The sequence below is a fragment of the Vulpes lagopus genome, chromosome 10 (genome assembly GCF_018345385.1).
Source record: "Vulpes lagopus strain Blue_001 chromosome 10, ASM1834538v1, whole genome shotgun sequence".
NCBI lineage: Eukaryota > Metazoa > Chordata > Mammalia > Carnivora > Canidae > Vulpes > Vulpes lagopus.
Window position 1 is genome coordinate 104,470,542 of NC_054833.1, and position 11,529 is coordinate 104,482,070.

The 11,529-nt window shown below is 50.8% G+C and overlaps 1 protein-coding gene across 2 annotated transcripts; it reads left to right on the plus strand.

Moving 5' to 3' along the window:
- The first annotated feature begins 193 nt into the window (after positions 1-193).
- On the plus strand, positions 194-11,134 carry ATXN1L (ataxin 1 like). Of its 2 annotated transcripts, none has more exons than XM_041770652.1 (3): positions 194-349; positions 2,248-2,315; positions 3,449-11,134. In XM_041770652.1, the coding sequence occupies exon 3, from the start codon at positions 3,569-3,571 to the stop codon at positions 5,630-5,632; it is 2,064 nt and encodes a 687-aa protein (XP_041626586.1). In that variant the 5' UTR covers positions 194-349; positions 2,248-2,315; positions 3,449-3,568; the 3' UTR covers positions 5,633-11,134. The 2 variants fall into 2 exon arrangements, with proteins under 2 accessions (XP_041626586.1, XP_041626585.1); XM_041770651.1 differs by having other exon boundaries at positions 3,452-11,134.
- The last annotated feature ends 395 nt before the right edge of the window (positions 11,135-11,529 follow it).

The following is an 11,529-nucleotide window of genomic DNA, read 5'->3' on the forward strand; positions in this document are numbered from 1 at the left end:
ACGGTGGGGTCAGGGCGAGAGGGCTAGGCCCGCCTTCTCACGTGACCCTGTTTCCCGCCCCCCCCCGGGAGGAGTTCGTTTTCCCACCAGAGGGGGCGCTGGGGCCGAGGGGCAAGGGGCTAGGGGCCGCCTCCCTGCCTTCCTGCGTGTTCCTGGGCGTCGCTCTTGGCCTGGGCGGTGACGCTGTCTGCCCGCGCCGGGGGCGGGACGTACGTGACGCCATCTCCGGGCGCCCGGCTAGGGGGGCGCTGGGTGTGGGGCGGCTCCGGGGCCGGGGATGGCGGCGGCCGCGGTGGCGGCGGCTCCGGGACGAGCGGGAGGAGCCCAAGGAGCGCCGTGAGATGGGCCGGTGAGTGTCGCGGGAGTGGGGGCTGCCGGGCGGCCTCTCTGAGGCCGAGCGGGCCTGGCTCGGAGCTTAGGAGGAAGTGGCCCCCTGGAGCCATGGCCCCGCCGGACCGGGGCCCGAGAACCGCGGACCCGGAGAGCGAAGGAGGCCGCGCCTGGAGCCCCGCGCGCTTTTCTCCGGCCCGGCCCGGAAGGCGGCCTCAGGCCCCGGCGCCCCCGCGGCCGTGTCCCCGCGGGCCGGGGTGTCCGAGGCTTCGGGGCGAGAGGGGCCCCCAAACAAGGAAGCATCCCCTGCGGGGCCTTGCCGCTGCTCCTCGGCTTCAGGGATCGCCCCCCCCCCGCACCCCTAAGCGTTAAATTCCCAGTTTGGGGCCCTACCCTTGTCTAAGCAAGGAATGCAGGATCACGGGAAGCCATCACCCGAACGTAGTCTCTCCCGAGCTCCACTCTCTGGCGGGCGCACCTCTCGCCCTCACCGAATTTCGGGTCCGTCTCTTGCTTGTGGGCTCTGACCGGCAGCATTGGCAGCTCTCCGGAACAGACCCCCGGCCCCGTTAGCTCGGTGGGGTCCCAGGCTACGTCTCCCCCCCCCACCGACAAGTGCTCTTTGAGCCCCCCACTCCTGAGGAAGAGGTTTCAGATTCCGAAATTGTTTGGCGTTGTTGGAACCTGGTTGCACAGGCTTGGCTCTTTGTCGTCATTCGCTCAGACCCTTTGAGCGAATCTTTTATTTATTTTATTAGGTCGTGTTTGGAGAACCCAGAGGCAGGTTTTGCTTAAGGTTTTAGTTGGCAGGAAGCAAATGTAATTCAGAGATTGGAGATGTGACCCCAATTTCTGTTGCGAATGAGGGAGAAAGCTAATTGCCTCTCAGTTAACCGGGGCTGCTACCGAAGAAGGGATGCAAGAGTCGTGCCCACTGTGTAATTTGTTTACAAAACTGAGGATTTTTCTTTCCCCTCGTTTTCCTATCTCATCACCTTTTCATGTACATACACCTTGCCAATCTTAAGAGATAAATGTTGCTTCGGTCTGGTTAAAGGCTTGCAGTTCTGTAGGACTTGGATAGGGCAGTGGGTAGTTTCTCGGTGCTGGTCAATACTGCTTTATCTGGCGTCCGAGATTAATGCTTTTCTCTGGTCCTTGATGTTACCGGCATGTGTAGATTCAGATATTGATAGTTTAGCGAGAGTTTTGTTTCCTCATTGTTAATAAGCTACATTAGGACCCAGGCAGTGTTTTCATTTTCTGTCACACCTGATTCAGCCCTTGGTACGAAGTTGTCACTCAGAAATTTTTACACACACATACAAGATTCTTTTTTTTTTTTTTTTACCCTGAAAATCTGTTAATAAGGCTTCCCCTCGAATGACTCCCCCTTGACCTCTTTTTCTGCCCCAGAAACATAAATAATTGTTCTTTTTCTTCTAGTGCCACTTTTCTCATTTAAATAACCTCCACATCTGTGTTTTCATCAGCCCTGAATAATAGTGAAATCCATGGAGTTGATTTTTCCAGCTTGCCATTGTTCACATGGGAATAATGTTGAATCTTCCATTTTTAGTTGTGCATTTACCTGGAAATTGGGATTGGAAGTCAATTTAACCTTTGGGGAATAAAGTACAGGGAGAGAGTGAAGAATGTGATGTTAAGGAAAACAATGAAATTTGACACACATTGAACATTTTTTTCAGGGATGTCTTTCTATATATTTAAAGCTTTTTCCTCTATTCACATGTCTAGACACTCTGCATAAATGTGCTGTTACCTCTGGAGCAGAGGATGAGGCAGGGACTTATGGACTTTAATGTTTTTGTAGCTTTAGAATTACCTTTCTTGATGACCCTGGGGAAAGGGAGAGGCTAGGCTCCTGCTTACTTTATTCCTATTTCTGTCTTCTAGGCTCCCAAGGCAGCGGGGAGGACACTGCTTCTTACTCCAGCTGCTCAGAGGCACCACTGGAAGCTCAGGTAAAAAAAGGAAATTTGGATACCTTGTTGCAGAAAAATACATCTGGGATTCAACAATGGAAAAACAGAACAGAGTGTAATATCCAGATCCAAAGATCTGGAGCCTTGTTTGGAAGAAATAGGTGACAAAGTTCATATGCACTGAAATGTACAGACTGAAAGAATACTTTATGATAATGGATAAAAACATGTATGAAAGGTGACAATAAGAGAAAGGGGAGAGAGAACTTTTTTATGGATCATAGAGACCTAGACATGTTTGAAGGAATAGAAGCAGAATTTAGGAAGTGTTGCCTAGAGTAGACCTAGGGCAGTGGAAAAGGAGCCATTGGCAAAAGAAAACACAGGAAAAAAGAAAGAGAATGGATGAAGAAAGTACATTGAAGATAGTCGACGAGAAGAAAAGCAATCTTTCCAAACGAGGAGGGGGAAGGTCTTTGTGTGTAGCCAGAGAGTTTTGTTGCTCTTTAGGGAGGAGGAGAAACAACTACATTATAGAACACAGAAGTGCAATCACTTTCCTCATGGGGGAAATGTAGTATTTCCTGGGGCAGAGAAGATGCTATTTTTCACTGGCATCCCGGTCTTTGAGGTAGTAGTGATATGAGGCAAAGGAGGATGAAGGTTTAACTAGGCCTGGGTTGGGGGGATGGGAAAGGTGAGATCATAACCCGAATTGGGCTGGGGAAAGGAAGCGGGGATGAGGTCATATGTTGGAAAGAAGATAGCACGGTAGTCTTTGGTGACAAAAGGAGAAGCTTAGGAAAAAGAACTGGCAGCAACAACCATGTGGCAAATTTTCTCTTAGGGGAGAAGGCTGGGAAGAGTCAGGATCCCTATCAGAGGCACAGCTAATCATGAAACTGTTGGTCTTGCTGGGATTGCAGAGCCCACAGGTTGTTGACGCATCAATGAATGTTTGTTCTTGGAGCTCTATGCGGTTTCCCTGACTGTTTTCATGTCCTGGATTGGATGAATGAGGGGAGGGTGGCATCCATGTTTGCTCCTTTCTCATGCTTTTTTCCCCATTGATCCCCTTTGTTCCATCTTCCTCCATGAGCACAGTTTCTGCTACTTCCTTTGCCTTGGTTCGCCCCTAGGTTACTTTTCTTTGCTTCTGATTTGTTCCCTAGCAGATGTGGGCGCCCCAGCCAGCAGCAGAGAGGGGTGCAGGGGAGCCACAGAGAAGCCCCTTCTGATGCCCCAAGGAGCAAGCCGACCCCTTCCAGGCTCCAGGAACACCACAGAGCAATATGAAACCTGTTCATGAGAGGAGTCAGGAATGCCTTCCACCAAAGAAACGAGACCTCCCCGTGACCAGCGAGGATATGGGGAGAACTACCAGCTGCTCAACTAACCACACACCCTCCAGTGATGCCTCTGAATGGTCCCGAGGGGTTGTGGTGGCCGGGCAGAGCCAGGCAGGAGCCAGAGTCAGCCTGGGGGGTGATGGAGCTGAGGCCATCACGGGTCTGACGGTGGACCAGTATGGCATGCTGTATAAGGTGGCTGTGCCACCTGCTACCTTCTCCCCAACTGGCCTCCCATCTGTGGTGAACATGAGCCCCTTGCCCCCCACATTTAATGTAGCGTCTTCACTGATTCAACATCCAGGAATCCACTATCCCCCAATCCACTATGCTCAACTCCCGTCCACCTCTCTGCAGTTTATTGGGTCTCCTTACAGCCTTCCTTATGCTGTACCACCCAATTTCCTACCAAGTCCCCTCCTTTCTCCTTCTGCCAACCTCGCCACCTCTCACCTTCCACACTTTGTGCCATATGCCTCGCTCCTGGCAGAAGGAGCCACTCCTCCCCCCCAGGCTTCATCCCCAGCCCACTCATTCAACAAAGCTCCTGCCACCTCCCCACCTGGGCAGTTGCCACATCACTCAAGTACTCAGCCACTGGACCTTGCTCCAGGCCGGATGCCCATTTATTATCAGATGTCCAGGCTACCTGCTGGGTACACTTTGCATGAAACCCCTCCAGCAGGTGCCAGCCCAATTCTTACCCCTCAGGAGGGCCAGTCTGCTCTGGAAGCAGCCGCTGCCAACGGACAGAGACAGCGAGAACGAAATTTAGTAAGACGGGAAAGTGAAGCCCTCGACTCCCCCAACAGCAAGAGTGAAGGCCAGGGACTGGTGCCAGTGGTAGAATGTGTGGTGGATGGACAGTTGTTTTCAGGTTCTCAGACTGCACGGGTAGAGGTGGCAGTGCCAGCACACCGAGGGACCCCAGACACCGACCTCGAGGTCCAGCGGGTGGTTGGCGCTTTAGCTTCTCAGGACTATCGTGTGGTGACAGCTCAGAGGAAGGATGAGCCCAGCCCCCTCAACCTGTCGCATCATACCCCTGACCATCAGGGTGAGGGGCGAGGGTCAGCCAGGAACCCAGCAGAGATGGCCGAGAAAAATCAGGCCCGAGGGTTCTACCCTCAGTCCCATCAGGAACCGGTGAAACATAGACCTTTACCCAAAGCAATGGTTGTAGCCAATGGCAACCTGGTGCCCACTGGAACTGACCCAGGTCTGCTGCCCATGGGCTCGGAGATCCTGGTGGCATCAAGTTTGGACATGCAGGCCAGAGCCACCTTCCCAGATAAGGAGCCAACGCCACCCCCCATTACCTCCTCCCACTTGCCCTCCCATTTCATGAAAGGCGCCATCATCCAGCTGGCTACAGGGGAGCTGAAGCGGGTGGAGGACCTCCAGACCCAGGACTTTGTGCGCAGTGCCGAAGTGAGCGGGGGGCTGAAGATTGACTCTAGCACGGTTGTGGACATTCAGGAGAGCCAGTGGCCTGGATTTGTCATGCTGCATTTTGTGGTTGGTGAGCAGCAGAGCAAAGTGAGCATCGAGGTGCCCCCCGAGCACCCCTTCTTTGTGTATGGCCAGGGCTGGTCCTCCTGCAGCCCTGGGCGGACTGCACAGCTCTTCTCTTTGCCCTGCCATCGGCTGCAGGTGGGAGATGTCTGCATCTCTATCAGTTTACAGAGCTTGAACAGTAACTCAGTTTCTCAGGCTAGCTGCGCTCCCCCAGGCCAGCTGGGTCCCCCCCGAGAAAGGCCTGAGAGGACAGTGTTGGGACCCAGAGAGCAATGTGACAGTGAGGGGAAGAGCCAGCCGTCAGGTGAGGGCTCCCAAATGGTAGAGCCCTCGCAGCCGGAGCCTGGTGCTCAGGCCTGCTGGCCAGCCCCAAGCTTCCAAAGATACAGCATGCAAGGGGAGGAGGCGCGAGCCGCACTGCTCCGTCCCTCTTTCATTCCGCAGGAGGTAAAGCTGTCCATCGAAGGGCGTTCCAATGCAGGAAAATGAACCTCTCTCCCAGACCAGGACTGGGGCTTTACCCTGGAGCTGGGCCTCACCGTGCGCAGGCAGAGGATTTGCACATGCCGAGCAGGGAAGGCGCTCTTGGCAGTGAGATTGGGGGGAAGGCGGAGGCGTGAAGGCAGCCTCCCGAGGCAGGGTCTGTTGCTCATTACCGCACAGCACCCTTTCAGGACAGCCCCAGAGGGTGCTGTGGTGGGGAGCAGCAGGCCTGAGCCAAGGGAGGATGGGGGTGCACACAGGATAAGAAACATTCCAAATATCAGGGCCTCCCTGTTCTTTCCTCCCCATCCCTAGCTCCTGCAAGGGGAAAGTCAGGCTTTGGTGGCAGGTGGCAGAGGGAGGGAGCAAAGAAAGAGCCAAAAATGATGATCCACAGCTTATAGTAGCAGTTCAACTGTCTGAAGTTTTTTTCCTTTCTTTTTTGTGGTGGGAGGGCAGGAAGCCCCATGATCGGGATTAAGAGGGTTCCCACCCAGAACTCTTCTTTTGAGAGCTGTGCACTTTAAAGGGTGATTTTGTTACAGACGTCTGTGGGTTTGTGAGGGAGAAGCACTCATCTGCAGGACTCTGCTTGATCTGTGCTTCAGCCCTTTCCCATCTCCCCACTGTTCCTCCCACAAGGCTTCTAGCACCAGGAGAAAGAGAAGCCCCTCCAGGGTTCGGAGTGAAGTCCTGCTTTGGCGGGGACCCAGGCAGGGAACTTTGGGAGAAAGACCTGATGGCCAGGTAACTGGGCTCTAGGCAGGGCTTCTGGAAAGGTAGCTGACCTAACAAAGGTCCTTGTACCCAGCATGCCAGACCTACTTCGAAATCGTAACGAATTTCTAGTTTATAATGGTGAGTTTTGAAAGAACCAGTGGACCTTTGTCCCCAGTCCCCTACTCTCCTCCTCTGTCTATGTTGTGCCTAAGTGCCTGCGCTGCCCCCACCCTTCTGCTGCCCTGTCCTCTGCATGGTGTCTTGACCTGGGCCTACTTTGTAGCTGCACTGCCTTTCCTTTCCCCTTCTGCAAAATTGTTTTTGTCCACTCTGACCAAGACCTCTAGTTTTTAGCGTGTAGGGGTCTCTCTGATTTCCTCTTCAGTTATAGTCCCTGTTTTTAAAAACTCATAAAGAATCATGTCCCCTCCTCTCTGCAGCTGAACAGCTTGGTAGTGAAACAAGAAGGGAACTGTGCCCTGGGTCAGGGCAAATAGACCTGGCTGGGCAGTGCCCATCCTGGTGTTTTTACACAGCCCCTCCTATCTCACTCCACTTCCCATCAGCATTCAGGCTTCTCCAAGCCATCCCCTCCCACAGCCAGCTTGAAGGTTCTGGGATAGTCTCGATAAGTTTCCGGTACCTGAAATCTTCTACATCGTATTTTGTGGTGGAGTGTTCCTCTGCAAAGAGCATTCTCAATCTTAGTTGCATTTGCCCCCTTGTGTGTTAAGTCCATGCTCTCCACAACTTTTAGCATTGGCTTGGACTGTGGGTTTCCACTGGGTATTGAGAATTAGGCTCCCCCACCAGCTTTCAGGTGGGTGGGTGGGTTTTTTGTTTGTTTTTCAGGGGTCTTCAGACTCTTGAAGCAACTCAGGGTATTGTCCACCCAGCTCTCTGATGAGGCTCCTCCCAGCATATGATCCTGGCATTTCCTTTAGAAATGTACTTGGACTGGCTGAGGCCTTGCCCGTCATCAGGAGTCCCAAACCTCTGAGGTCTGATCTTTGCTCTGTCGAGGACTTCAGGCAAGTCTTGTGACCTCTCGCTCTTTCACTTCCTCCCCAGCTGCCAAATGGGGATAAATAATCTTACCTACCTCCTAGGGGGAGGGGGAGTTCTGAGAATGGAGTCATTCTTAGTGTTCAGGTGCTAAAGGTTGTTCTCCTGGGGGAACAAAGTGACTGAGACTGGCTTGTTTGCTACAAGCCCAACACACCACTGTTTCATTCCTAGAGAGCAGTCAGGTTTTAGAGGCCCATACAAAGGAAGCTGTTGACCTGACTGTGAGGACTTCAGTCTCCGGGTCACCTCAGAACCAAACGCCAACTCTGGTGAACACTCAACCTTGTATGCTTTTGGGATCCTCACCTTTCCCTTCTCTGACCCCCATTTACTCTGAATGCTGCTTTCTCTGGCTTGTCTCCTATAGAGGGTGGGCCTGTGGGGCTAAGTCTTAGGGGAATCTTCTCAGATGACAGCCCTGGGAGAAGGCCTCATCTCTGGCTATTCTGTGATCGACTCATTCCTAGAGATTATTGTTTGCACGGGTTTCTCAGAAACCTCCTTCCTCATTGGGAGGCTCACCAACTAAATACAGTGGCATGCACACAGTAGACACTCAAGAAGTGTCCATCAAGGACGCCAATTGAGCTTCCTCCTGGTGGGAGCAAACCTATGTCCAACCAGATACAGTAGTTTAAACTGAGTGACCCTCCACTTCCCAGCCTGGTAATGTCCACTTAACCCTGGAAAGAGAACATCTTGTGCATATTGGCAAGTTGTGCCCTGACCTTTCTGCTGCTGTTCCTCTTTTGTCTCTTGCCGGTGAAGAACATCAGCAGCTCTTCTCATGTATGTGTATGGAATATATTAATACTCGGTTCTACTAAGCTGCAGAGGTGTCTTGGAAAGTATGGGCTCCCAGGAATAGAAGCTCTGTGCTCTAAATCTTGGTCAGAGCTGTGTCATTCCACTTGCCTTTTCCCTCTGGTTCAGTCTTCTCATTGAGGCATGAGAAATAAAAGGAGCCTGTGGTGGTCTGTTCTTCCTTAAAGGAATTTCCTAAGTTGGCAAGAAACCGAAGAGTGGTTTTCAGATAGCATTATAGTGGGAAGCTGTCAGCTTTTTGAGAAAGGGGCAATTGAAGAAGGCCAGAGCCGTTTCCTTGGTGGTTTGAAATTCCCAGAGTTCAGGAATAGAAAGGAGGACTCCAAACTCTGGCACTAAACAGGAATGGCTATACCAGTTTGGGAGTAGAGTGACCAAGTGAAGGATGAGTAATACATCCAAGTCTTGGATCATCGTTCCTATCAAGATTAGTGTACATGAGTGTGTGTGTGTGTGTGTGTGTGTGTGTGCGCGCGCGCGTGTGCGTGCATGGTTTGTAGTGGCATGGGGGAAGGGAATTCAGAGCTGAATACTTGTGCCCAGGGGGAGGGGCCCTAGCAGATCTGGCTGACCCTTCCACAGTCTTGGTCCCAGTTGGTCATAACACCAAGGGCTTTGCTCTGTGCTGCTTCGCCACTGCTGCTGTCTGCTCACTGTCCTGCTGCCTGCTACCCTTTAGAGCTCCCTGTCCTTCCATGTCTGAGCATATAGAGGAAATCCAGGCATCCTGTGCATTCTTACCTGTGCAAGTGTTACTTTATAGCAAAGTCTATTGAATAGGGATAGTATGAAATGCTGCTGGTGGGCTGGCGAATCCAAAGGGATGTGGCTTCAGTGCTTGTCAGGAGCCTTTGGCTCCCAATATCTGTCTTGAGGGAGAAGCAAGCAGGTCTTATTAGTGGGCATTTTCTATGTATTAACTGCTTTCCTTTGTGGTATCTTGTATCCTGTTTTTAAAAATAAATGATGGGGAACCAGGTTAGGGCCTTTGTCAGCATCCTAGGGAGGTTCATCTGGCTCCAGTTCTGTGGATTCTGGGGTGAAGAGGGTTCGGAGTGTGACTGAAAGAGCCCCTCAGTGGGGTTTAGGGTTTTTTTCGGTGGACATCGTAGGAGATAAACAGGGTGGTGGGATGATTTAAACCTGCAACATGCAGACATATTGGAGAATTAAATGATCACACTGGAGATGAAGGGTGGACATGGGCTGACTGGGAAATGGCCTGGGTCTTTTGGAGTAAAGATACCTGATTAACTGAATTGGCCATGGAGATAAGGTTACAGTTTGAAGAGCAAAGTCAGTTGGGTAGAGGCCAAGTTTTAGGGAGACTTCCTGGCCTCTTAGGGCTAAGTTTACTAAACCACACTGAAGCTACAGTACTTTCCAGATGGGAAAAAGTGTACACTACAGTTGAAGAGCTGGACTGTGCAAGATTGGATGTTGACCAGGAACCTATTAGCCCTCTGCTGGGAAGCCTTCGCCGTCCAGCTTCCCTGGGCTAGGGAAGGCCTCCCACATTATGCAATAATAAAATAAGCATCTGGGTCTTTGCAGCTATCAGTTGCTCTTTCAACTCTAGGGTCCATCTTTGGGCCAGAAACCTGATCTGGGCCTAGGATGACACTGGCCCTCGAGATGCTAGAGTCGACTGCACTCTCTCCTTACCTGCAGACTATGCACAGTGCCTGGGGTGGAAGGAGGAGAGGTGGTGCGGTTTGCCCTGCTGAGCCTCCCCAGCAGGAACAGTAGTAATAAATGCACTTTTCACACTAAGGTTTCTTTATTAGTTCTCCTGTTAAGCCTAGATCCTCCCCCGGTAGATTGCAAACTTAAAGTCTGTGTGATCCCAAAGCCATTCTACTGCAAATGCCCAGCAGTGAAGATGGCCTCAAATTGGGTTCCTGTCTGCAGTGTATGGCAGCAGCCCATGTGCCTTTACCTATTGTCAAACTTACAAGCATTTATTTCTGTCTTTATGACTGTCACGGGGACCGAGGTTCTTCAGAGAGTGAGCAAGCTGGTGACACAGTGGTTTTACACCCACTCCCTGGACAGGGAGTTTGCACATAGTTGTGAGCTGTGAGTGGTTAGTGCATTGGTGGTATTGCTGAAGGCAGGGTTCACCCCTATTTGCTTGACACTCACACTCAAGAGAATATAGATTGTGCTGGGAAGAGACTGACTGTACTCGTGGCAAACTTGAAGTATTAAAATAAGGCTGTCCCCCTACATCCTTCCTAGTCACACACAGGATCCCTGTAGCCAAAACAGTATATGTTCCAGCTGCAGAGAGCAGATTGCTCTCAGCTTGCACAGCACCTTAGGGGAGGGAAGAATATATGGATAGGGAATGGGGTGGAGAAAGGAAACGGGAATGTTGTCATCAGGTGGCTTTAGGGTCCTGAGGAGTAAAGAAGGACGGCACTGGGGAGGTCTGGATGGATCTGATTTGTGTAGGAGTTCCCTGTAGATAAATTACTGATCCCCCAACTACTACCCCCAGTATGTAATGGCTGAATTAATATGTAATCAACTGCATTGTATCTAAAGCCTTAGAACTAGTCAGGTGCTCCCCCCACCCAGTACCATTTCTTACCCTCTAATCCTACCTGATCTTTAACAAAGCATTAATAATTCTAAGGATAATCTCTATTTTGTTGTGCTTTTTTGTAACTGTTTTAAATAAATCAATTTGTACTGTATATTTGTACTTTTGTGAGATCCTTTTTGCTGTTTTACCATTTTAAGTCTCTGTACTTGGCTACACACAGATTGTATTTTTATTGTTAATGCTCTTCTTATGGATACCTGCATTTAACTTGTGGACTATGTAAACACAATATATATCAATATCTATATATCTATATATCTATCTATATAAACTACTAGCTTTTCCTTTTGGTGTTTGCGCCTTCTTCTTATCCCAGCCTTAGGTGGTGGCTGTTGGGTGGGGGATAGAAACCCTTCATGGGAGAGCTTGTAATGGCAAATAGTGCCCATCTTTCTGTGGTGGGCTCTGGGCAGATTTGCACATTCTGTTGGTGTGTATATGTGCTGCCGAAGTGAGCATGTGCACGTTCTGTTGGTATTTCAGTGACCCAGAAGTCTACCTATAGACTTAGATATTAGCACAATCAATCACAAGGACCTGTAGAGGTCCTCACTGCTGGCCTTTTCTCCAGTTCTTTTTTTTCCCCTCAGGAATGCTGCCAGAAATTGCTGAAATACATCAGCTGCAATCATAGCTACTGCTTCTAAACTAGAAAGCTTGCCAGGAGGAAGAGGCAAAA